We start from the raw sequence: 23,079 nt of genomic DNA, 5'->3' as shown, positions 1-23,079 counted from the left end.
ATCGAAGGAACAATGTAGGCGCCCTCATCCCGAGCGCGGTATTGCCCGACACCCTGGACACCCAAGCGCGAGAAGGGCATATTTGATCCTATTGGCGAGACTGAACCTCTTTACAAAAAGAAGGTCTCTGGATGACTGGATCTAAAAGCCGAAGCCTCGCCCGACTCGCCCAAGTCGCCCATTACGCCCGGATCCCAATCAAAAGCCAGACCGAGTAAAAGCGATACGAGCGAGTCCTGATAACTTGCAATCTACCGGAGTTACCTACCTAGGTACACATGTTCTGAGGACCATCTCTCCATCTGTCCCTCCCTCCAGTCAACGGGGCCAGAGCAAAAAGTCACCGATCAGTCGGCTCTTATTCACTCCGACTTGCCCCAGATCTCGACTAACCACAGCTCGTATTGCCTTGGGTGTAACGCCGGGCTTATTGGTCCGTGACAGGTTCGCTATACCTCATTTGTGGGCTCATGACGGCACGGCCATCTCGATTGCCATTCTCGGTTTCTTCTTTCTTTACGAGAGATGGTAGCGCGGTACGGAGCAAATATGTATCACATGTTTTTGAGTCCGTTGCCCAGTCTGGCAATGCCATGTCGGATATAGAGGACCAAGGTCCGAAAGCAGGCCAAGCAGGAGGCGTTGTATGATTGTCTCCATACCCAAAACCTTGTCGTTCCATGTTGGAGTGTGGACAGGGTAGAAGGTATATATAGACCACCAGCGATGCCTTGTGCATGTCGATTGCTGCTATTCGTGAACACCACACGTCACTTCATCCACCAGATAATCTACTTTCAAACCCCCCCCCTAGCACTTCAACTCTGGACAAACCCAGCGCTTGATTAAGACATCCCTATTGTCGAAGACCAACCTTGCAGCAACCCGTTCGCTATGGCACAAAAGTACGCAAAGGACCAGCCGGAAGGCTTCAAGAACTATGTGGAAAACATTGCAATCGTCGGAGTAAGTAGGCAGACAGCCAGACGATACCATCCGTGCCCTCTTATATCATAAGATCTGGCAACGTTGTTGACTGACGACCACTGCAACAGGCAGGAGGCCAAGTGGGCGAATACATCGCCCGAGCACTCCTCAAGACAGGCAAGCACCGACTCACGGCCATCACACGGGCGGACTCGAACAGCACGGTGCCCGAGGGCATGGCCGTGAAGAAAGTCAACTACGAGGACCAGGCGACGCTGGTGGACGCGCTGCGGGGCCAGGACGTGTTGATCATCACCATGGCGGTGACGGCGCCGCCGGACACGGAGACGAAGCTGGTCGACGCGGCGGCGGCGGCCGGGGTGCCGTGGGTCCTGCCCAACGAGTACAGCAGCGACCCGCGCAACAAGACGCTGCAGCACGAGATCGTGATCGGCGACCACAAGGACGTGACGCGGCGGCACATCGAGGAGCTCGGGGTCAGCGCCTGGATCAGCTTCACCTGCAGCTTCTGGTACGAGTACTCGCTGGCCGCCGCGCCGGGGAGCTACGGGTTCGACTTCGCCACCAAGACCGTGACCCTGTACGACGACGGGAACACCAAGATCAACACCACGACGTGGCTGCAGTGCGGGCGCGCCGCGGCGGCACTGCTCGGCCTGAAGATCCTGCCCGAGGACGCGGCGGACACGGCGCCGACGCTGTCGCTGTTCCGCAACAACGTCATGTACGTGTCGTCGTTCCGGGTCAGCCAGCGCGACATGCTGGCGTCGGTGTTGCGCGTGACGGGCGATAAGGAGGACGACTGGACGGTGCTGCACGAGGACGTCCGGGAGCGCTACCAGGCGGGCGTGGAGCAGATGAAGGGCGGCGACCGCCTGGGGTTCATGAAGATGCTGTACGCCCGCGTCTTCTTCCCCAACGGCGACGGCGACTACGAGTCCAAGTACGGCCTGCACAACGACGTCCTGGGCCTGCCCAAGGAGGACTTTGACGAGGCCACCAAGAGAGCCGTCAATCTGGCTGCCAAGGGCGGACCGTTTGCCCAGCGCCGACATTGAGAAAATCGAACGTCGGGGTCTGAGAAGGGGGGAACAAAAGGGACAGTTGAACCGGGTCGCAATGGGATTACGGACCGAAACAATTCCAGATCAATGCGCGTAGTAGAGAGAGAGAGTGTGTGTGTGCTCGTGTGAGGCAACTTAGCGATCTCGTGGAGATTTAGTTGATACAGAGAAATCCATCACGGTGATGATGCACCTGTTTGAGAACTCCGTTATCCCTCCCACCCACCCGAGCCTATGCTACCTCTCCCACTCACTTCCCGTCTCGGTCCGGAAGAGAAAGGGAGCATCTGTCCCTCTTTTCAAAGCTTGGTGTCAGGCACGCCGGTGTGGTAAACATTCCTACCGAGACTCTCAGCCGTCCGTCCGTCCGCACCCACCCAATCAATTGCAAGCGTAGGACAGGGCAGGGCAGGGCAGGGCAGGGCAGGGCAGAGAGGAAAGGGGGAGAGCAGGCCTGGTTCACCATTCCACATTGAACGCCTCGCCCAACAACCCCATGATGGTGGCGACCAGCCCCTCCGGCCCGGCCCTCTCCAGCGTGCCCGCCGGCACCTTGACGAACCTGACGGGCTCGCCGTCCTCGACCCGGTCCCGGCGCGCCTCGACGCGCCGCCGCAGCTCCTCGCCCTCCTCGTCGCTGAAGCCGCCGCCCACGATCACGCCCTCGGGCGGCGGGTAGAGGGCGTCGAGCAGCAGCTCGAAGTGGTCCAGCGAGTACGTCCTCTTGGGCTCGACCTTGGTCAGGATCGCGCAGTAGGTGAAGTGCGGGGCCAGCTTCTGCTGCAGCCTCAGCGCCATGTCGTAGTGTGCGCCCAGGCACAGGAGGCGGTGCGGCTCGTTCTTGAGCAGGGAGCAGGAGCGCGCCATGGTGTTGTTTTCAAGTTGGGTTGCACGAGAGAGAGAGAAAAGAGGGTTTGTCTGTGGGGAGGTTGGATTTGTGGATTGGGGAATCGTGATATGAAAGTCGGCGGCGTCTATAAGTCTTTTGGGGGACAGGACGGGTAGGTCGATGGCTGGATCTCTTCTCTCTGGAGCATTGCGCTGTGCAAGGCTGCGCTGGAATCGCCGAATGCGATTGGCCGATGGACAACGTCATCGTTTTCCCCGTTAGAAATAGATCGCCGACAGCTTCATGCGCCTTCTGTATTTGGCCCTATGCGTTCATCAGGGTCAGATACTCGGTCTCCGAACTGTCCTGGGACAGACCGACCGGCACACAATCGAAGAGGACACTGCGCGTGTTGGGGACGTCACTGACATCATTTCTGACCAAGCTTTACAGTTGTCAGGCGGCTGTGTGGGATCAAGCGACCGAGACCTAGGGCAAGGGTACAATCTCGACCGCCTGATAAAAATGTCGCTCTGGCGGCACAAGAATCTCTGATCTATCCTTCAATGTGGAGGATACAATGGGCCCGACTCACTTACCTTCGGAGACACAAACGACCATGTAACCCCTGCAGTGTCCCAAGGAATATTTGGTGCTGTCCTTGCGGTCAATCTGCAGAGATCCTTGGATTCAGGATCACTCCTGCAATGATAGAGGACCTGTACGCTTGGCACATTGAAAGATGCAAAGACTGGGGATTCAATCAAGACCAGACTTGTGGAGTTGACGGCACGAACATTCCCAGAGTCATCAGCCGACATCGCCCGCGCGAACTAGCAGTGCCTAGCAGGGCACTTCCCAGTAGCACTTGAGAGGCATCCGTCGTCAGACTGAACACGTTTCCACTTACAATCAATGCGAACTTGTCTTGCAACAAGCGGATCTTTTCTCAATTGCATAGGATACTTGAGTCTCGGAAAGAGAACAAGAGAAGCGTGACTGAGGACAGGTCGAAAAGGTTGAGACTGTCTAGAGCAAGCACTAGCATTCAGCACAACTCTTCCTCAGTGTCCCATCTCTCCTTTCTTCTCTCGATTTAATATCCGTAGACATGAGCGACACAGGAAGACTGCTTTCTTCCGGCGCCCAGCGTTTGTGGTGTTGTCATTTCCTCACTCAAGTGGTGTTCAATTCTTGCAACAACTCCCGGACCTCGCCCAGATCGCCCTGTCCCTTCCTCTCATTGTATATTGCGGCTATCAGGCTGCTGTCAATATTCGGGAACTCTTTCTGGAGTTGCGCCTGGATCCTGTCGTCCTCTGTCTGCCGGGCATTCGCCTCGTACTGCTGCATGTGCTCGACCTGTTCTGCCCGGTCGGTCTGCTGCGCCAGCAGCTGCTCGGTGTCGGAGCGGTTGATCCCTTGCCCCGGCGTGGACGATTGGTGTTGCGGTTGTTGGTACTGATACTGCTGCGGCTGGTTCTGGTTCTGCTGCGAAGGACGGGACTGGTAGTAGGACTGCGCGGCGCCCTGGTTCGGTTGTTCGGAGGTCGGTGAGGTGTAAGGGTTCCCTTGGCTTTCAGTGCTGGCCCAGGGGTTATTTGACGACATTCTGCCGTGCGACACTGGTTGTGCCTGCGTGAGAATCTGCTGGACTCGTCCGACTCGGCCGTCGGTCAGTTTGACCTTGATCCCTCGGGGGTGGTTGTGGCGGGTGAGCAGTTGGGAGACGGTGCCTTGAACTTGCCGCCCCGTGCGCTGGTCTGCTTTGAGGACGATCGAAACTAATTGGCCCGGCTTGAGCTGGGACAGCTGAGTGACTGGCATAAACTGGAAAGGATGGATGGGAATGATACTGCGGGTTGAGGACGCAGGCGGCACCGTTTCAAGAGATTTGGAAGCGCGTCAACGGTGGCAGTGGCCGCTTTCAGCACGGTGACGTACCATGCCACTGCCAGGCATGTTAAGAAGTGTCTGACGGAGCTTATTCATGGGGAACCTTAAAGAGACTGAATCTGTCAGACTCAATCTTTTCTTTCTCACCCCCAGGGTTCGAAAGCGGCGCGGGTCTAGCTCTTCTTGGCCGAGGCTGATATCAACTTTTTCAAACCATCCCATGCTCTTTTCCTGCCCATCCCCCATCCTCTGCGCCATAACATGCATTCCCAGAGGAGTTGGCAAGATGAATGAGGACGCCTGCAGGCAGAGAGCTCAGCGATGGCAGCGCAAGTGGCCCCCGAGGCTCAGCCCATCCCGGAAGTTGATATTCTCTTCCTCGGCAGCCCCGGCGTAGGCAAAGCCACCTTCCTGTCGTAAGTCGTCCCACGCGCCCCATTTTCCCCTGTCCCAGTCAATTCGCTTTTGTCCCCCCTCTCAATCCGATACAGCATTGAGGCTCAACGATTGGATGGGACTACGCAGACAGCTGGAACACATCCGCGACGGCAAGCTTGACCAGTCGGCGCCTCGAAAGCGAGTCTTCGCCCCGTCGGGCCCGGTGACCTTCGACGTCAGCCTGTTTCGGCGTCCGTACAAGTTCCGGATCCATCCCTCGACGTCGCCGCTGTTCATCGACCCGTTTCCGTCGGCGCCGGCGTTCGCCATCATCGCCTTCTCCATTTCGTCCCGTGAGTCTCTGCACAACGCCCAGTATTACTGGCGCAAGCAGCTGTCCCTGCACTACCATGACGTCGAGCACAACATGCCCGTCATGCTGCTGGGCCTGAAGCGGGACGAGCGCACCGAGCAGAGGCGCGAGGACGGGTCTTACGAGTGTGTCATGCCGCAGGAAGGGCTGCGCGCCGCCCAGGAGATGCACTGTGATCGGTATGCAGAGTGCAGTGCTTTGACGGGCGAGTTGATGTGGGAGGTCCTAGAGGACATCACCCGGACTGCAGCGAAAACGACCACGGAATCTGGCGGGTTGAGCGGGGCCAGCAGTTGTTCTGTGATGTGAAGGGCAGCACTGAGTTGGTGAACTCTCGCCGTAGAGACGAATTGGCACTTTGATGACCACATTCTGAGTTAAGTCAAGGAGTATATCACAATCTATCTTTTGATGCATTGTGATGGAGCCAAATGATATGCTCCTCCCCACCCGCAAACGCTATGCTAGTAATGCAATCGAGTATAGGGACAAAATCCCCCGATGAAATGAAATGCTCAACCTATTCAGCAGAATGTGATCTTTTCCATCCCACTCGAAAGGCCCGCACCCGCCTCGCACCCCCCGTCCGTGTCCGTCGCAATTGTGAAAAACCCGTCTTAAAACAACGCCTCCAAACAGCAACAACACGCCAACCCAGCCAATAACCCCGTACAGATCCCAGCTCCTCCCCCGCCGCCTCGATCTCTCTCATACATGCCCGGCGGCGGTGGCGGCGGCTGCCCATTCCAGCCCTGCGGAGGCCCGTACCCGGGACCGCCGCCATAGTATCCCTGCGGCGGCGGGGGGCCACCACCACCGTAGTAGCCCTGGTTCGCGCCGCGCGAGGCATCGTACTCGTACTGTTGCTGGTAGTTGGGGTCGTAGGCCATTTGCGGCGGCGGCGATTGGAAGCCCGTCTGGGCGTGGATGGGGCCGGGGCTCTGCGTGGGCGGAGGGTATTGGGGGGGAGGGAATTTGTCGCCCATGGTGTCTTTTGGGCTGGGGGTGTTTTTTTCTTCTCGGGCGGCGGTGGTGGTGGATTGTTCGAGGGTGATGTCGCGTTCACTCGCGGGCAGGGCTCAATCAATGCCTGATCTAGGCTCCCGGGTATCTGGGTCTTTGTGCAGCAGGACGGGGAATTTGATCTGGAGCAATCGATGGTCCGATGCTGAATGTGTCTGCGCACGGACAGGGAACAGTCACTCTGGGCGCGATACAAATTGACTGATGCAGAGAGTGGTGAGGCGAGAAGACAATCACAAATATACCTGGGCCACTGAGGGAGGTCAAAGCTCAGCGCAGGCAGCCGATGGACGAATGAGAAGCCCGACTACTCTACCACGAAGCAAACGTAATTCACACCGGAGAGTTCATTGAGCGCATTCCATTGTCCGCTGCGAAGACGCGGGAAGCAACCGTTGCGAATTGCGACGCGTAATAGTGAGTCTTGGGGGTGACTTGGCTCAGCCACTGGCCCTTTGTCACCGTGTCACCGCTTGCTCTTGCTCTTGCTCGTCCTTGATCAGACAGAACATGACCGAGGAAAAGATGGACGAGGCGGAACGGCCAAACGCAAAAAGTGATGCGAATGTAACTCACAATAAAAGTATGGATCTTTAAGGGAAGACAATTGCACCGCATCCATTAATATCGACTCAGGCACCGTTCGTTTGGATACAAGGCGCCGCTAGACCCGGTTAAGCCACTGCTTGCGACAGAGTTTGAGGCGCAGTTCGCACGTGCATGGACCACATGTGGCGTCCATCTTGTACGGAGTAGTACATCAACACACGCCGCGACCTCGACGTCAATTATCTGATGGTGTGGCTGACTGACGACTTTGACTGCCTCTCAGCTCAGCCGGAACAGTGCTGAGGCTGGAGGCAAGAATGGGAACATGTCTGACCCTTTCTCTATAGTGACGTCGTCTCAAGGAATCCACCTTGGAGTGGCACAAATGGCTCTTTCCGAGAAGCATTGATGCCTGGTCAGCATCTGAGCAAGTTCCCCAGATCCACGGTCCAACGCAAGATGAAGTCAAAGTAAATAGAAGTGGGAATAAGTTAAAAAAAAACACACCAAATCAAGTGATCGACAAGGCTGCGACTAGAAAAGCCGTTAGAGTAACTGGAGTCCTGTCGAATGCGTTTCTGGCAAGCTGGCTCGCTCGCCGGTGACCACTCAGCCTTTCTCGAACGAGGCAGACGCTGTTTTCACCCAGGCCTGTATCATGCATCTGCCTCCACGCACGAACTCCGCAGCTTTTGAGGGCTCTATCGGGGCACACCTCACTGCTGACCACATTGCCAGAACTCTGAAGCTGCTGCCGATTGTGTGAACGCGTCTCTTGCTTCGCACGACAAATTGTGCATCCATGTTTTGTCCCGTTGGGATTCGACTTCGACACAGGGAGGCTTCCAGGCATTGCAACTTGACCAATGCGTGAGAGCAACAACCGATTCTTCCTCTCCTGCCTATCGAACACAGTTCTCCGGCCAGAGTGAGAAACATACCTTGGAAACGTGGCGGCGTGACCTGTATTTCTCAGACCAAGTGAGTGAGATGCTCTCGTCTCCTTGAAACTTCATCTGCAACAATGTCCGTGCATGGTCCCAATCTTGCCTTTCTATAGCAGCATGAGGACTGACGACCACGGCAACGACCGTGTCTGGGCCAGTGGTTGAGTCATGTGACGCCCACCGCTCAAAACGTGGTCTTTCAACATGTCATTCTCAAACTTCCTCGACGAGAATTGTCCGAGAAGTGTTCGCATGCCATCGTTTCCTGTCAGCGACTGTGAGGTGGGGACTAAACAACAACCACGAAGCACGGTGCAACACACTCGGCAGCAGATGCACCGGCGAGAGTCTGGACCTTTGCAGCAATGCCCATGGAGACGTCCATTCTGCTTGATCATGGGAGGCAGCGCGTCACCGAAACAAGGCGACCCAAGCAGGAGAACCTGTTCTTACTGGTTGAATAGCCATGCAGGCCTCAGGGGGAATCAACCCATCCTGCCCAGACAAGCCCATGCCGGATTTTGTATGCGGCATTTTTGCCATGTGCCAGTCACTAGTTGGATGAGGCTTTGCTTCGTGGCTCAACAGGTGGTTGGGCTTCGGCCCTAGTAGTTTGATGCCTGAGCGGTATGGTGTGGTACGGTATGGTGTTGCCAATTGGCTTGGGTCTGCCTTGCAGGCGCGTCGTATTCCCAAGCATCCAGACCCAGTTGGCACAGAAACCCGAGCAGATGAGTGAGAGTTTGTCTGGTGCTCCGCTGTTCTGGAGACCATTCGCGGAAACCCGTCCGGGCAGGAGCGGACCATTTTACCAGTCGCGGCTTGATTGGAGGGACAATCATCCTTCGCTGAATCGATGATGACTGGAATCAAGGCCAGGAACATGACAACAAGATTTGAAAGCAACTCAACCGCCTTTCCTTTCAGCTATCAGGAACGGACCTAGCTGTGTATGGGATGACTTGACCTTGTCTTCAACCAACCGCAGAGAGGCTGACATGGATAATGGACCATTGGGTTTTCAAATGACAGGCGATTGGGGAGGTAGACCATAATAGCGGCAATAGACGTTGTCGAGGCTTCGCAACCATGCCATATGGACACTTCAATCTGGGCACTGGCATAGTCGTCTAGGAGTGTCGAGCTTCTAAGACCGAGTGATGAAGTCTGGCAGCACCGTCTCCTCGTTCAGGACGCCTCAGACGACTGAATGCAGAACCGTCAAGATGCCAGCCTGGTATCCTCCTGGTACGCAGACTGTCGCCAGCCCAGTCATTGTTCCTCGTGATCTAGTCGCCCTGACAAGCTTGGGGGAAAGGTGAACGTGGATTGCCGCTCTAAAGGCGAACGTTGTCATTAGAAAAGTTTTTGCCAGTCATTTCGGATCGCAAAGAGGTATGATTGGGAGGAAAGTTCGAGCGATCTATACCATATACAGGTTGAAGGAATGATGGTTGTACGTGCAAGGCGGAGCTTTTGGGTTGGAAGCATCTGTAGCACGGCTCGCTTCGGAAGAATATGCTTTCTCAATTGGACGAAAGCCAAATCCCAAAAGATACTCCCAGAGTCCATGGAGATATTCGAGAAACTGGACCTTTCCAGCACAGGAAGCTCAGTTTGCAGTTGTCCGAGAGGACAAAGTCCTCGCAAAAAGGCACTGGCTGAATAATGGCCCGTTATGGCGCATGACTCGAGCATCGCTTGGTGGCGGTGTCAACCAACAAAGTGTACCCAACTCATAGCCATAGTCGTACATCCCTTGCGGCTTTTCTCGGTCATGCCGGTTCGCCTGGACTCCATTATCCTCCCCAGGTCCAGGTACGCGACTTACGACTGGCACAAGTCTCGGGCTTCTCGTTTGTCTGCTGATTTCAGCGACAGATTGCATTGAGATGGTCAGCATCCAAGTAGGAGGTACATTGTGACTTCGGCAACCCTCCTGAGGGAATCGAGTAGCCCCAGTTTTTTTTTTCTTGTTCGAAACATCATGGATTATCCTGAGGGGCACCTTCTGCCGTCGCACAACCATGGGCTGACGTAGAGCTGAGCACGGTCAGAATGGTTATCGGTGACACAATGCCCAACCTGTCGAGACGGGATAGGGGGAGGGGTTCTGGGCTGTGATTGAGAGGGCCTATCGACCCTCGTGGGCACTTGTCAATCAGTCTCGGGGAGCTGGTACTGGTGTCTCCATGCTGCCCCTCTCTTCTCCGCTTTGGTCCAATGATCATTCGCATTAATGCTGCAGGAGTCGTCTTTGGTTCTCGAAAGTATCCGTGCAAACAAGCCAGGACTGAAATCAACTCACGAGTGTCCTAGGGACTACGCCTGACATGCCGGGAGGGGCCTGTCATTGCCCTCAAAGTTCCAAAGGTCGATCGCTGGAGTGCAGCAAGCGTCAAAGCTCCTGCATAAGTCGTCGCTGATGGAGGGACAGGTCGGACTCTGATGGGTGGTTTTATTCTTAGCGGTAGGGTTCGGTGGTGTCCAGCGCGTGCCCAGAATGGAGGGGCTATTTCTCCGATATCCTTGGGTTAGTCTCATGCCAATCTGGTGTGTTTCGCCCTCACTGCGGACATGGATATCCTTCTCCAGATAATGGATGGACGGGATCCATCGCCCACCATGGAGCCAGAGACTCAGAAATCCTAATCGGTCATTCGTAGGAGGAGAGGACACCAAGAGTCATCTGGATTGCCGACGCAGGTGAAGGTGCCGCCCACCTTGCAGTAGTCGGTGGCAAAAACTTGAGAGTTGTCCCCATCTGACCAACCGCACGACGGCAGGTGGGCGAGGATTCTGCGAAAGAAAGTCAGAGAAGGACCGACAAAGCGGGGCAGGGAGGAGGAGTAAGGCAGCCAATGCATCCTGGCAGAGCCGAGAGGCTGACGCATGCGCTGTCAAAGACGAAGGCTGGAACAGAAGGGGCTTGCATTAGTGAGCACCCCAGCGGCACAGTCGGGGCGAAAGCTGCCTTGCGGCCTGCGCTGGATGGCAAAAACAATGTCGTCAGGAATAGAACCGCGGGAGAGGGCGGGCACAAGCCACTCCCAGCTGAATGGTTGGTGGGAGATATTGTCACTGATCGGAGATGGGAGGATGTGATAGAGGATGGATTGGTGGGCGAGAATGCGGGAGGGAGAGAGAAGGTTGGAAGGAAGACGAATTCCCCTTCTTTGCCACTTCGATGCTACAGAGTATCCGGAAAGGTCGCCTGCGCCCACGTGCTGGCATCACGTGATTATTTGCAGGGCGACAGCGAGGTCTATCCTACACGCAGAAGTGGAAAGTTGCATAGAATCTCAAAACGGCGCCTGGTCTGAAGCCATCCTTTTCGATATTTGTTCTTAGTCGGTGCAAAGCTATTTACAGAAAGTCATTCAAGCCCTGGCCCATGGACACAAGAATGCGAAAGACTGGAAGCCCAGGGTCATCCTGACAGGATGAAGCGTCCCATGGAACTCATGTTTGTGTGAAATCCTCGGATTCATAGTGGCCATAGCAGGGTTGAACGATCGTCCTAGGATATATCCTTTTCGTAAGGAGTTGCAAAGGCAGTCCTCGGGAACAGTAATGACAAAAACCCTCCCCATGTCCCAACAGGTCGTCTCGCGCCAGCACTTGGGTTGAGAGACACAGCGACTAAAACTCTTCCAAACGCGCCTTCCCCTTAAGTTTTTCTCTTATCCGGTAACTCTCAACGCTTGAACAGTCTCCAACACACGCGCGCGCGCACACACACACACAAACACACACAAAGAGAATCCGCGGTCTAGTAAAAGACGCCGACAAATACGCTGACTTTGTCCTGTAAAACTGCAGCGCCTCGTGGCTTTTCCCGAAAAATCCAGTCCAATCCGGAAAACAAGTTTTTTGTTGTAAAAGTGGTATCGTAAAACTGACCGCCTGGGTATCCAAAAGGGGATGAAAGCTCCAATCGTAACACCGTTAACTCGTTACAGCGTCGACCAGGTTGCTGCACAACGTATGTAAAACATTTTCGGGAAATTAAAACGCGGCAACCGAGGGAACAAAGTTCGGTTGCGGATAATAAGGCTTTTCGTGCTCGTTCAGTGGAATAACGTTGCCGTAGAAGTTGAAGACAGTAGGTTGTAGACGTTGACCAGCATCATGGAACGGAGCCTCGGATTCGTATCCAGAATCCGTGGAAAGCGAAGAACAAGACGAACTCTGCTTGGAGGCAGGTTCAAACAAAGACCACTCCGAGGGTTGGGGTTGGAAGTGTTGTTGAGGAGATGGGGATGCGGGTGGAGAGGGCGGGAGAGCCATGTTGGCACAATCCATTGGATCCACGTAGTCGTAGGGAGACGCGGGAGGCGACGGGGGAAGAGTGTTGTATGAATTGGTCGTCAGCCTGGGACAGTTGAGAATCAACTCGCGGAGCTCCTGGAGGGTAATCCTCTTGTGTGGGTCACACTCGAAGATGCGTCTCAAGATCATGTTCAGTTCGGGAGAGATTGGCAAGATCGAGCTGAGGAATTTGGGATCCTTCAAGAAGGCACGGAATGTGGAATCATCAGGAGAGGCCTTCTTCCAGGGATTGCGACCACAGGTCAGGTTCACGAGGATAACGCCGAGGCTCCAGACGTCGTTGGGTGCGGCCGCATAGCGGGCATATGGTCGTGTTGGCGCTTGTTGACATTCTGCAAGCATCAGTATATGTTGTCTCGTGTGGGAGTCGGGGAAAAAAAAAACATACCTGGGGACATGTAGAATGTGGACCCACACCCGAAGTCGGACGTGATGGAATCCGTGGTGGCGAGCCCAAAGTCGGCGAGTTTGACAGTGTGGCCATGGTTCGTCACCAAGATGTTCTCAGGCTTCAGGTCCCTGTGGTAGATCCCGATGGAATGGCAGTATTGGACGGCATCCAAAATTTGCAAGAAAGCATGCTTGGCCAGTTGGTCGTCGCCCACGAATCGGCCATGTTCGGTGATGTTGGAGAATAGGTCGCCTTCGGGGCAGAACTCAATCACCACGAAGGTGCAGTCCGGGCTCTCCAAGATGCGAAGGAGGGACACAACATTGGGATGTTGGCTGGCTTGGTGGTGGAGGGCAATCTCGCGCCGTTGGAAACGTCGTTGTCTGGGATCCAATCCAACTTTGGGAAGGGCCTTCACGGCATAGGGGATGTTTGTGAGTCTGTCGATGGCCTGGTAGACCACTCCATAAGCGCCAATTCCTAGGATAGAGACCAGTTCGAGTCGGCCGGCTAAAACACACCCCAATCGGTCCTCTGGTGCAAGGCAAGTCGCGAGTTGAGGGGACGATGGTGGCGTCAATAGCATTATTGGGAGGGCCCAAAAGTACGGAGTACTTGATCTAGGAAAAGGAGGGAGTCGAACAAGACCAAAAAGAACAGTTCAAAACATGGGTCCAGAAGAGTTCCAGAGACTTGTTTTGAGGAAATGAACAGAAAATAGTGGCCAGTCCCTGGATATGGTAGGCAGGTCCAATGGATTATGGTAGGCGGCGATCGGCTTGGATGTCGAGCAGTAAAGGAAAGACCAGAAGGTATGAGGATACAAAAGTGGTACACAGTCGAGAGCAGATGTAAAAGATATAGGAGGAAGGGTGAGAGGTCCAAGATGGGATGTCGGATGGTTTTGAGGTGGTGCTGGTGTTGATGCGAGTAGGTGTATCGAGGTATAGAGGCAATATTATGTCCTTTTAGGTATGACGGACGTTGTACTCGAAGAGAGCCATTACGAGCATGGCGAACATGGCAAGCGTCGACGCACGGACCCTCGACACTCATGCCACCCTTGCCAGTGGGGCAAAAAAGCCGTCAGAACCTGGTCAGAAGATGCTGCGAATAGAACGCCAGGAAGGGAGAGGGCCCACATCGATGCGTCAAAGTTCGCAAACCCTGGGCTGTAGTCTGACGCTGGGAACGCTGGATGACGAGCTTCCCATGAGTGGTTTTGGTTTAGGCCGGCCAGAGGAAGCAAGACGAGGCGGGCACCGTCTGGCAGGAGACACGGGCAGAGTGGGTTGCATGCTCTTGTCGGTGGAAAAGTGGGCGATGAGCGGATCACCAGGTGGCTGGGCGCATTTCTTGTCACCACCGACCACAGATCAGCGTTCCTTGCGAGACCGAGCGCCAGCGCTAGCATATCGACCAGTAGTTGTGGTCCTTGACGAGAACAGCCCAGCATCCCAATCACCAGCGCTGCATTTTTGGGGGTGCCTGCAGGGTTGGGTTCCCACCACCTGAGGGGAGAAGGCGAAATTCGACATGGTCATGCCGGAAGCACAGTTGTTTTGGGCTGCTGGCCGGCAAAGTGCTTGGGTTGCCATTCCCAAATTCGCCGCCCGCCTGTTTCCGGGTGTTGACATGTCTGGAATTGGCACCAATGGCTTCCCTTGAGAAATTTCACTTGTGACGCCACGACCAGACACACACTCCCCATGCCGTCTGCTGTGTCTGCTTCATCTGGGCAAGCTTGCTCAGAAGGAGACGGAGTGATTGACACCATTGGAGGGGCCATGGGTGATGGCGATTGGGTCCTCCTGGCGCCAGCACAGACGGCATCGGACATGAGACGAGGAACCATGAAAAAATTTGATCGCCCATCGGCAGGTCGGGGAGTGGCCTGGTCGGTGAGATGCTTGAATCGTTTGTTGCTTTTTGCGCCTCGCGCCTGGCAGTGGTGGAAAGGCTAGTCCTGGGCTGGGCAGGCCGCCTTCGCCATTCGCTCGTGTTTCAAGCAAGGAGGGGGCCTGGGTGCCAGATGGCAGATGGCGGGTTCAGTAGCCACACTCTGAAAATGGCAGGGCACAGGACGGCGGCCTGGTCGGTCTGCAAAGTACGCAGGTCGTCATGCTGGACACTGGGACTCTGGCCCTGCCTCCCTCCAGCACTAACCGCACTCTGACGGTCCGAACTTGCTCAAACTGCAATCCCTTGCTCCCAATCACTTGGAGCACCCAATCACCATCGGCCTGCCCCAGCCAGCCCCAGCCAGCCCCAGCACGAAGGGGGTGTGCTGGAATAGCGGCAGAAGCATCATGCAATGCTGTTCCCTCATTCCTGCCCAATTGCCCCAGCAGCAGTCTGAGATTTGCAACTCGTCCGGGCGGCGGGCACACCCTGGGGTCTGTCGCCTACGCCGGACACAAGGCTCTCTCTTTCTCTCTCATGATGGAGATTACTATCTCTGGCGAGGGCCGCATGCTGGTCAGCGCTACGTAGCCTGCCTTCACCACCTAACTTTCGAGCCCACTATTCTCCTTCGCCCTTGAGGGCTTTGCTGCACACTTGTCCCAGAGATAGGGGGACCCCTACCTGGTAAACAATGGCGGGAGTCTGTTCTCAGCCACCAACTCTGCGAGTGAAGAGAGTTGTAGCGTGGTGAGACTGTCGAGATCGAGAGCACGGGAACGCCCTGGCTCAACACCAGCCAGAGCTAACTCGTCGAGTGCGCGGGCTGAAAATAATGGCCTCTAGCAGAGTCCAGGCTTCCAGTAGTGGCCCCCCTTCGCACCTGAACCAAATTTGCCTCTGCGCCTTGGGTCACGCTGCAGTGCCAGCCTCGGCGGAATTGTCGGCAGCCGACTTTGGTGTGGCTTGCAACTTATTGTTATCTGACACTTTCTGATTCGCCACGTATTGCTAGTGGTTCGGCAGACCCAATTGTTCTCCTACACCATTCTTAAATGGCAGAGGGGACAGTGATCCGCAACACAATTTACAGATGGGTGACTGTGAATGGGGGGGAGAAGGTCCGCTTTCAACGGGTCCATGTGACCATCAGTCCCCTCTTTCGAAAGAATGAACATGGAAGATCAGGAGTAGAGGCGAGAGCCAATAGCGCAGATGGAGAGTAGACCATCATCTCCACACTTAGCCTTACCGAAATTGTTCGAGAGGGGAGGATGTGGAACGCTTGCTTTGGGAGGGTCGTTCGCGTGTCTCAGGATCGCCATTGATAACCGTCCTTCCAAGTTCTTGTTCGCATGGATATTGGGCTGGCAAACTTCGACCAGCCCACAGGCGAGGGGTCCTAGCTTTTGCACCTGAGGCATTGATTGACCGGGATAGGGTTGGGCGCGAACGCTGACTGGTGGTGATACGAGCTTTGCATCGAATGTGTCAAACAATCCTTTAGTCCCTGGTGACACAAGATTACGTATGAGAATACATGGTACGTCGGCAAGCGCCTTTTTGTGAGGCAGCAGTGCCCCCCTTGGGTTCGGTGAGGGTGACTTTGGTGCTGACTGGTTTGACAGATATCGAGCCACGTTGCCTGACGAGTCAACGTTGAGGGTGGCAAGGGAGGAGCTGCGCTCGGGCCACAGAAACCAGTGACAGCTTTGAGTGACATACTTGGGCCTGGAGTCTACCACGAGAATGTTGTCGCAGTTGCGTGCTTCCTTCAAGAAGTGATCACGAGGTGGCTAGACCCCATCCGGACGTGGCGAGTGTCGAGTCTGGTAGCACTGGCCTGTGTGCCTGTTGAAATTTCTGCTTGGACCAGATTTACGTGAGAGAAAGAAGCCACCCCGATGCCGCGATGAAGCGGGCGAAGTGGCGAGAGGCAAGGAGTGCGCTAAGGCGTCTATGCTCGCCCGTAGAAATTTCCTAGTCTGTTCACATATTTCTCCCTAGTCCGATAATGTCACGTTACCGCCATTGCCAAGACTGCGCTCGCCCCGGCGGCTCCCGATCCATCGCATTGTGTTTACGGATATGTTTGCCTGCAAAGTCTGATGGCGATACTTCCCCATGATCGATGCCCGCCTCCGTTGCCCCTGCAACTTTAGGCGGGGATGCTCTGAATTGAGACATCCCGTTGTTGTGTGATCCAGGACCAGGACGATCGTCGTCGACGCCTCCCAAGGCCATCTGCCGGCCATCGATCGAAGTGTCCAGAAAGGTGCTCAACATCGTCTCAAAAAGAGAGATTTACCGGCATACTCGTCGATCAGCATCACCCTTGACAATGTGGAAGTCAATCCCAGCTCCAATGGCCAGCTGCGTGCATGGAGCACTGTCCAGATTTTGCCACACTCTGTAAACGCACGAGAATGAGAAGTCGAGACCGCAAGAGACCCCCTCAGCCACCTGCCCTCGCCGAAAAGCACCCTGCATTGGCTTCTCAACAAAATTCGAGTTTTGCCTTTCCCCGCTGACGGCAAGCATTGGGCATGACAAAGTGTCTGGAGACGCAGGCGGTTTGCTCTGGTGACGTCTCACGTTACAGGCCCCTTGATGACCCCGAAGAATTCTTTCCGGGTGAGTGTCAACATTGGCTTCATACTCGTAGGGCTTGCGGCAATGTTTTTTCAGGCCCGGGATCGGATGCGCCCGTAGGATCGACGGTCCCGACCAACGCCTCGAAGAGGACCTCCGTCGCCGCGCCGGACAAGACCATTGCTGCAAAGTAATAGTTGCCACTCTATCGACGATGTCCAAGCAACAAAGGCATTCGACTGCCGTTCTTGTACATCATTTGTGACCCGCAAGACCGTAGCGGAAAGTGCTGGCGCTGATGTTCGGGTGTCTGGTATCCTTTCGATTTTCAGGTCCACAGCTCAATTGTTTCGAACTCCAGCGAGGATACTCCTTTTGTCGAAGCCCCTTGAGTTGAGACGGAAGGTTACCGAATGTCCGGTGGCCTGCGTACGGGAAGTGTTTGATGTGGGAAGACAATGTCTCGCAGACTGTTGACCAGGGGCAGATTCCATCTGAAGAGCCCCTCAGGGAGAGCAAACATGAATCTGATGCAGAAGTTGTGAGAGCCTATACTCAATACTTCCGTCGTTCGCATCCACGTCCGCATCCACGGTGCCAAAGTCTCAAGACACCCACCATTATTGCCGCCCGTATCTTTCCTTCCCTTCTCCTGCTCGACTGAGTGGCGGCACTGCGCTATAGCTTGAGATGGCTTACCCTTCACTCTCCCTCCCAGTTAGTAATGCGAATGGAGCAGTAAAATACTTGGACCAGAAAATATTGAAGCATGATATCATTTCAATGTGGAATGGTATTCTGCTTGATAGAAACACTGTCAGCAATCAAGGCGGAAGGGTAAATGGCGCGTGCGAGCTGATGTCGACTGTCACATTCTGAATCGTGCATCCTCGTTGCATCATGAGCGTCCCATTCAATGCTGCATTCAACCAGTCGAATGCCCGTGCATCTCCATTTGTTTCTTCGTCCAGGTGGTTGCCTGCTCTGTTCCTCTGATACAAGATATTTGCGCCAGCGTTGCAGTATCTTGCCACGAGCGAGTCGGTGTCACCCACGGGGCTGTACTCGTCGTGCGTCGCCTTGTACATGAACGTTGGCATCTGCGGGACACCATGATAGCCCATCAGCCCGTCAACGTCGAAGACCCTCTGGATTATAGGCTGCTGGATCAAAGAAGTGCCGTTGATAAAGTAGTCATTCAGGACGCTCTGGTTCATGAAGGCGACTGCTGCCTCTAGATACGACATGTTTTGAACTGCCAAGAAGCCCGTCGCGTTGTAAGGTCCAGAGGCTTTCAGATTGCTGACCAAGTAATGGTACGCCGCCGGGTATTGTTTCATTACGCCGATGAGAAACGAAGGGATCAATCCTGCTGCTGGCGTCCCATCGATGGTGTGTAGGATGGTTGTTCCGTTCGGGACCAGACCACCCAGTGCAACACCGCTGAAGTTGAGTTCTGGAGCATATTGAACCTGAAGTTCTGCAGCCCATTCACTGGCGATTGATCCTCCCGAGTAACCCCACATAGCATATCGTGCATCGGAAGAGAGACCAAACCCTGCAGACAGTACAGCGCGAACCGAGTCAAGCGTGGCATGGCCTTCTGCAACTCCTGATCCAAATGACGCCGAGGGGCCTTCGAAATCAGGTACATTGACGAACCAACCATGGTTGAGTGCAGAGTTGATATCCGAAAGAATTAGACCTGTGGCTAATTCGGACCCAAGCACATAACTGGGACTGTGGTCGACGTCGGCAGTGTTGTAGGGAATTTGGTAAGACAGGAGGGCATCGCTGCTGGGGTGAGAAGGCACAAACAAAGTCGTGACTGCCCATGCTGGCTGATATTGTGCATCGGTGGTGCGATAGAGGATATTGTATGCGGCTGAACTGGCATTGTAAATCGACGTCAGATTGCCAACTGCTTCGCGCAACCGCAAGATGGTTCCCGGTGCAGCGGACTCATAGCCAGTAGGAGCAGTGTAGAACGAATCTTGTGAAGGAGGCAGCGGAAACGAGGCGACCAGACCGCTCCGAGCAGCAATCGCAGGTGATGTAGCTGGAAGAGCTGTTGAAAGACTGAACAGAAGCGCATAAGTAAATGAATCAAGTATGCGACGCATGATGGAATTTCCGTGAAGATATTTTCCTGACCTGGATCGTTCTCCATTTCGAAGCCTACCTGCTTTTTATATAGGAATCGGCCTCTCAATCGGTGGAGAGGTCCCTGACATTCCCATCATGCAATAGGACCAGAGACAGCGACATTGGACCGGTTAGAAACGTCGTGCAGCCTCCGCCTTGCGAACGAAGCGGACACGGAGATATAGTCATGCCGAAGCTGCCCTGCTGCCTCGGTGACTGAGTTGTTCAAATCGTAGCGTTGTATAGCCGGACAGGCTGTTGTGGTGACACAGCTATATTTGGTTAGAGATGGAAGCAGGACTAACCGTGACTCGTATAGAAGATCTCATCCTAACCGACTTTCGTATTTGCCATAAGGCTCGGTATTCAAATTTCGTCCATCAATGACAACGTCCCAGAACTAGTAGGAGTACGGCCTCCACTGCTTCCCTCGAATGGATCCAGCAGATCTGAACCTCGAATGCATCAAAACGTTGATGAACTCAGTAAGAGGAGGCGTTTTTAGTCATGCGATGTGCCAGAATGTGCCGGAGGTAGGGTGAGACGGGGGCAGGCAGCGCTGATGTATTTCTGCTTCGTACATTGGTGTTTGTATGCAGTGGGTCAGTCAGTCAGCTTTTGAGACGTGGGATTGATGTGATATCTCTCTTCATAAATACTGTCAATCCGAACAGGCATTTTGAACACCGAGAGACAGGAGCATTGTTGGTGACAACGGAACGGAATAACGATCCAGCGGCACAGCCAATGACGGTCTGCCTAGCGAACACAATTACTTAACATCTGACTAATTTACAGGCTAGTCCCAATCCGAGCTTATCTCATCTCATTGGATTCAACGCCACCTCGACGACCAAGCTCTTGTGCTTGGACCACATACACTCCAGAACTGAATGCTTAGCGACCATTGAAAAAGCTATTGACCCTACACCATCTCATGAACGTGAGCCAGCGTATCCTCTACGTTTGCACGCCTGCCATTGTTGTCTCGTCGACGTTTCAATACGTTAGATTGGTTGCCGTGGCACTTGGGCGACGGCGGTGAGATCAAACGCACCGGCCATTTGTACGAAGAGGAAGACTTGATCTGGAGTCAGGCAGCTTGACTGGCAAATTTGCATGACAGTCATACACATTTGCAGTCACATCCGAGTTTGAATACAAGCGACGGACGTTCTCTCCCCCCAGGCTTCCGAGCATCATGACTCGCCGCAAGCCAATACCTGGGACAACTTGGATTCCTCAACCCGCTGCCGCTCCCACTTTATCACAAACCAGCGGTCATGCAAACAATGGCGCCTCGAGCGGGACAGGCGAAGAACTGCCAGGACCCCCATCACATCCCACCTCCGGCCATGGTTCCATACCGCCGCCACTCACAGCCACCGGAACAACACACTTAATCAACACCTCGCTCCTCATTCCTGGACGTGGCAAGCCCCAGCACAACATGTCGGTCATCCTTCAAGACGGGACGATAACCTCGATCCAACCCACGGCGTCGGTGCCCCCACCATTCAAAAACCTTCCGACTACGACCGTCCCAGTCCTGATGCCTGGGCTGTGGGACTGTCACATCCATCTGCTGGGCAGCAAGACGTTCAACTTCTTCGAGATCGCCACGCAGTCGACGGCTCTGGCCGGCGCCAGGATTGCCCGGAATGTGCATGACATCCTGATGAGCGGGTTCACCTCGGTGCGCGAGCTGGCCGGCTACGGTCTCGAAGTCTCCAAGGCGATCGAAGAAGGCACGCTCGTCGGGCCAAACATCTACTCGTCGGGCGCCGCGATATCCCAGACCGCGGGCCACGGGGACGTGTTTGACCTGCCCTGGGGCTTTGTCACCTCCCTCTTTGGAGTGAGGGACACCCAGGCGAACGCGCTCGCCCCGGGTACGGGACCGATGATTATCGCCGACGGGGTTGACGAGTGTCGACGCGCCGTGCGGCTCCTGGTCCGCCGAGGCGCCACGTGCATCAAGGTGTTCGCGAGTGGCGGCGTGCTGAGCATAGCCGACGACCCGCTGCGCCAACAATTCTCGCTCGACGAGTTGAAGGTGATTGTGGAAGAGGCCCAGCGTGCGGGGCGGGTCGTGGGCGCACACTGCCACGGCAAGGACGGGATCATGGCCGCGTTACGCGCGGGTGTCCACAGCATCGAGCACGGGACGTACATGGACGAGGAATGCGTCGAGCTCATAAAGAAGCAAGGGGCCGTGTACGTGCCGACGCGGACGATTGTGAAGGTCGGCGTGGACCACCCGGAGCTCATGTCGCCCGAGTCGTACCGCAAGATGCTGGAGACGGCGCGGCACCACCGCGCCGCGTACCGCCTGGCCGTCAAGTCCGGCGTCAAGATCGCCTTGGGCACCGACCTGGGCATCAGCGCGCCCGCGACGCACCCGCTGGCGCACGGTCAGAGTGGGGGTGAACTCGCCTACGCGGTCAGCGATGGCGGCATGGAGCCCCTGGAGGCCATTGAAGCCGCGACGGCCATGGGGCCCGAAGTGCTCGGCGCCCTGGGCATGGCGCCCAAGAGTGGCAGGATCGAAGTCGGGTACGATGCCGATCTGATCGCCTTGGGCGCGAACCCTTTGAAGGATATGGACTTGTTCAAAAAGCCGGAGAATATCACGCATGTGTGGAAGGGTGGGCGGCTGTTTAAGAGTCCCTCGGACGCTTAAAAAAATGAATTGGATCAAGGGACATTATTAGCACACACACCTGTCCTGTAACAGGAGTACTTTTTCCTCGACCGGTCAGATAGTATATATAAATACATAGGGTTCGAAGAAGCATGACCCAAAAAGGCCGAGAGAAGCTGCATCACTACAATCAATAATCATACACAATGCTCGACGCTTTGACCTTGCTGTCCGATTTTCAGTTTGCTTGGAGGAGCAGAGTTGCACATGCATTTTGCAGGGTTGTTCCTCAGGCAAGTTTGCACAATTGCCACCCTGCCAAAGACCAACAGTGCTGTAGGCTCGCCGTTGCTGTACTCGAGCACACTGCCGCCGCCACCGCCGACGTGGGCACGGTTGTGAACTGGGTCAGGGGAGGCGGAAGAGTCGCGCTCGCACCTGTGCCTAGATTCGGCGGTGCGGTGGAGGTCGACAAGGTCGAGTCGCCGCCACCACCACCACCAACCTGAACAGGGACGGTTGGCGTCGTCGAGATAGTCGCCCCTCCGTTTCCTAAGTTTTGGTCTACGGGTGCTGATGATGGGTTTCCGGCACCAGCAGCCACAGACGTCGTGGGTGAAGCTACTGTAGTTGCCGTGCCGGTAAAGGTGTGAGGATTCGACGCTATGGTTTTGCCGCCAAAGCCGTGGCTGTGGATATGGTGCGTGGGGACGGCTGTCATGGTGAAAGCAGAGGTCGGGGCGAGATCGGTTGCCGTCGAGCCGACGGAGCTGCCGCCTGCTCCTTTGCTGATCGTCGTGCCGTTCCCAGTGCTGCCAGTCACGGTGATGCTGCATGCGGTCGCCACACCATTGTCGTCGAGCGTGCAGGAGACGGGGACGTTTTTGTTGGGGCAGTTGAGGTTGGTGAGAGACTGAAGGAACCGGTTGGCCAGGAAGGTGAAGAGATTCGTGCCGACTGTAGGATCCGCAGTCTGGGCGTTTGTTAGCGCGGTCTGAAATCCGGCCAGGAATGGAGGCTGGATAGCAATCAGGTTGTTGCAGTAGTCTGTTGGCGAGCCATTGTC

At 55.3% G+C, this 23,079-nt stretch overlaps 9 protein-coding genes across 9 annotated transcripts; 3 read left to right on the top strand and 6 right to left on the bottom strand.

Annotated features, from left to right (window-relative positions):
- Positions 1-536: 536 nt before the first annotated feature.
- On the top strand, positions 537-2,221 carry PV07_11783 (uncharacterized protein). Its single transcript, XM_016399250.1, has 2 exons — positions 537-966; positions 1,056-2,221. The coding sequence occupies exons 1-2, from the start codon at positions 895-897 to the stop codon at positions 2,004-2,006; spliced, it is 1,023 nt and encodes a 340-aa protein (XP_016243812.1). The 5' UTR covers positions 537-894; the 3' UTR covers positions 2,007-2,221.
- A 21-nt stretch (positions 2,222-2,242) lies between these two features.
- Positions 2,243-2,879, bottom strand: PV07_11782 (uncharacterized protein; the record flags this gene model as incomplete). Its single annotated transcript, XM_016399249.1, has 1 exon — positions 2,243-2,879. The coding sequence occupies one exon, from the start codon at positions 2,877-2,879 to the stop codon at positions 2,472-2,474; it is 408 nt and encodes a 135-aa protein (XP_016243811.1). The 3' UTR covers positions 2,243-2,471.
- Positions 2,880-4,017: 1,138 nt separating this feature from the next.
- Positions 4,018-4,668, bottom strand: PV07_11781 (uncharacterized protein; the record flags this gene model as incomplete). Its single annotated transcript, XM_016399248.1, has 1 exon — positions 4,018-4,668. The coding sequence occupies one exon, from the start codon at positions 4,666-4,668 to the stop codon at positions 4,018-4,020; it is 651 nt and encodes a 216-aa protein (XP_016243810.1).
- A 302-nt stretch (positions 4,669-4,970) lies between these two features.
- Positions 4,971-6,005, top strand: PV07_11780 (uncharacterized protein). Its single transcript, XM_016399247.1, has 2 exons — positions 4,971-5,153; positions 5,263-6,005. Exons 1-2 carry the CDS (start codon positions 5,059-5,061, stop codon positions 5,795-5,797), a joined length of 630 nt encoding a protein of 209 aa, XP_016243809.1. The 5' UTR covers positions 4,971-5,058; the 3' UTR covers positions 5,798-6,005.
- PV07_11779 (uncharacterized protein) lies at positions 5,753-7,083 on the bottom strand. The gene has a single exon (XM_016399246.1). The coding sequence runs from the start codon at positions 6,472-6,474 to the stop codon at positions 6,106-6,108; it is 369 nt and encodes a 122-aa protein (XP_016243808.1). The 5' UTR covers positions 6,475-7,083; the 3' UTR covers positions 5,753-6,105.
- A 187-nt stretch (positions 7,084-7,270) lies between these two features.
- On the bottom strand, positions 7,271-10,651 carry PV07_11778 (uncharacterized protein). The gene has a single exon (XM_016399245.1). It carries the CDS (start codon positions 8,890-8,892, stop codon positions 8,419-8,421), a length of 474 nt encoding a protein of 157 aa, XP_016243807.1. The 5' UTR covers positions 8,893-10,651; the 3' UTR covers positions 7,271-8,418.
- A 651-nt stretch (positions 10,652-11,302) lies between these two features.
- Positions 11,303-13,785, bottom strand: PV07_11777 (uncharacterized protein). Its single transcript, XM_016399244.1, has 2 exons — positions 12,728-13,785; positions 11,303-12,671 (listed from the first exon to the last, which is right to left on the bottom strand). Exons 1-2 carry the CDS (start codon positions 13,314-13,316, stop codon positions 12,016-12,018), a joined length of 1,245 nt encoding a protein of 414 aa, XP_016243806.1. The 5' UTR covers positions 13,317-13,785; the 3' UTR covers positions 11,303-12,015.
- A 4,112-nt stretch (positions 13,786-17,897) lies between these two features.
- Positions 17,898-20,016, bottom strand: PV07_11776 (uncharacterized protein). The gene has a single exon (XM_016399243.1). The coding sequence runs from the start codon at positions 19,345-19,347 to the stop codon at positions 18,049-18,051; it is 1,299 nt and encodes a 432-aa protein (XP_016243805.1). The 5' UTR covers positions 19,348-20,016; the 3' UTR covers positions 17,898-18,048.
- Positions 20,017-20,209: 193 nt separating this feature from the next.
- PV07_11775 (uncharacterized protein) lies at positions 20,210-22,226 on the top strand. Its single transcript, XM_016399242.1, has one exon. It carries the CDS (start codon positions 20,571-20,573, stop codon positions 22,050-22,052), a length of 1,482 nt encoding a protein of 493 aa, XP_016243804.1. The 5' UTR covers positions 20,210-20,570; the 3' UTR covers positions 22,053-22,226.
- The last annotated feature ends 853 nt before the right edge of the window (positions 22,227-23,079 follow it).

The sequence above is a fragment of the Cladophialophora immunda genome, assembly GCF_000835495.1.
Source record: "Cladophialophora immunda strain CBS 83496 unplaced genomic scaffold supercont1.7, whole genome shotgun sequence".
Classification (NCBI taxonomy): domain Eukaryota; kingdom Fungi; phylum Ascomycota; class Eurotiomycetes; order Chaetothyriales; family Herpotrichiellaceae; genus Cladophialophora; species Cladophialophora immunda.
Note: the sequence above shows the minus strand (reverse complement) of the source record. Positions and strands in the feature narration are given on the sequence as shown.

Excerpts from the sequence above, each read along its gene's own strand:
- PV07_11783 (XM_016399250.1), top strand. The coding sequence starts at position 895 with ATGGCACAAAAGTACGCAAAGGACCAGCCGGAAGGCTTCAAGAACTAT. Across the intron at positions 967-1,055 it reads AAAACATTGCAATCGTCGGA|GCAGGAGGCCAAGTGGGCGA; the intron begins GTAAGTAGGCAG and ends CCACTGCAACAG.
- PV07_11780 (XM_016399247.1), top strand. The coding sequence starts at position 5,059 with ATGGCAGCGCAAGTGGCCCCCGAGGCTCAGCCCATCCCGGAAGTTGAT. Across the intron at positions 5,154-5,262 it reads GGCAAAGCCACCTTCCTGTC|ACAGCTGGAACACATCCGCG; the intron begins GTAAGTCGTCCC and ends GGGACTACGCAG.
- PV07_11779 (XM_016399246.1), bottom strand. The coding sequence starts at position 6,474 with ATGGGCGACAAATTCCCTCCCCCCCAATACCCTCCGCCCACGCAGAGC.
- PV07_11778 (XM_016399245.1), bottom strand. The coding sequence starts at position 8,892 with ATGTTCCTGGCCTTGATTCCAGTCATCATCGATTCAGCGAAGGATGAT.
- PV07_11777 (XM_016399244.1), bottom strand. The coding sequence starts at position 13,316 with ATGCTATTGACGCCACCATCGTCCCCTCAACTCGCGACTTGCCTTGCA. Across the intron at positions 12,672-12,727 it reads CACATTCTACATGTCCCCAG|AATGTCAACAAGCGCCAACA; the intron begins GTATGTTTTTTT and ends TGATGCTTGCAG.
- PV07_11776 (XM_016399243.1), bottom strand. The coding sequence starts at position 19,347 with ATGCGTCGCATACTTGATTCATTTACTTATGCGCTTCTGTTCAGTCTT.
- PV07_11775 (XM_016399242.1), top strand. The coding sequence starts at position 20,571 with ATGACTCGCCGCAAGCCAATACCTGGGACAACTTGGATTCCTCAACCC.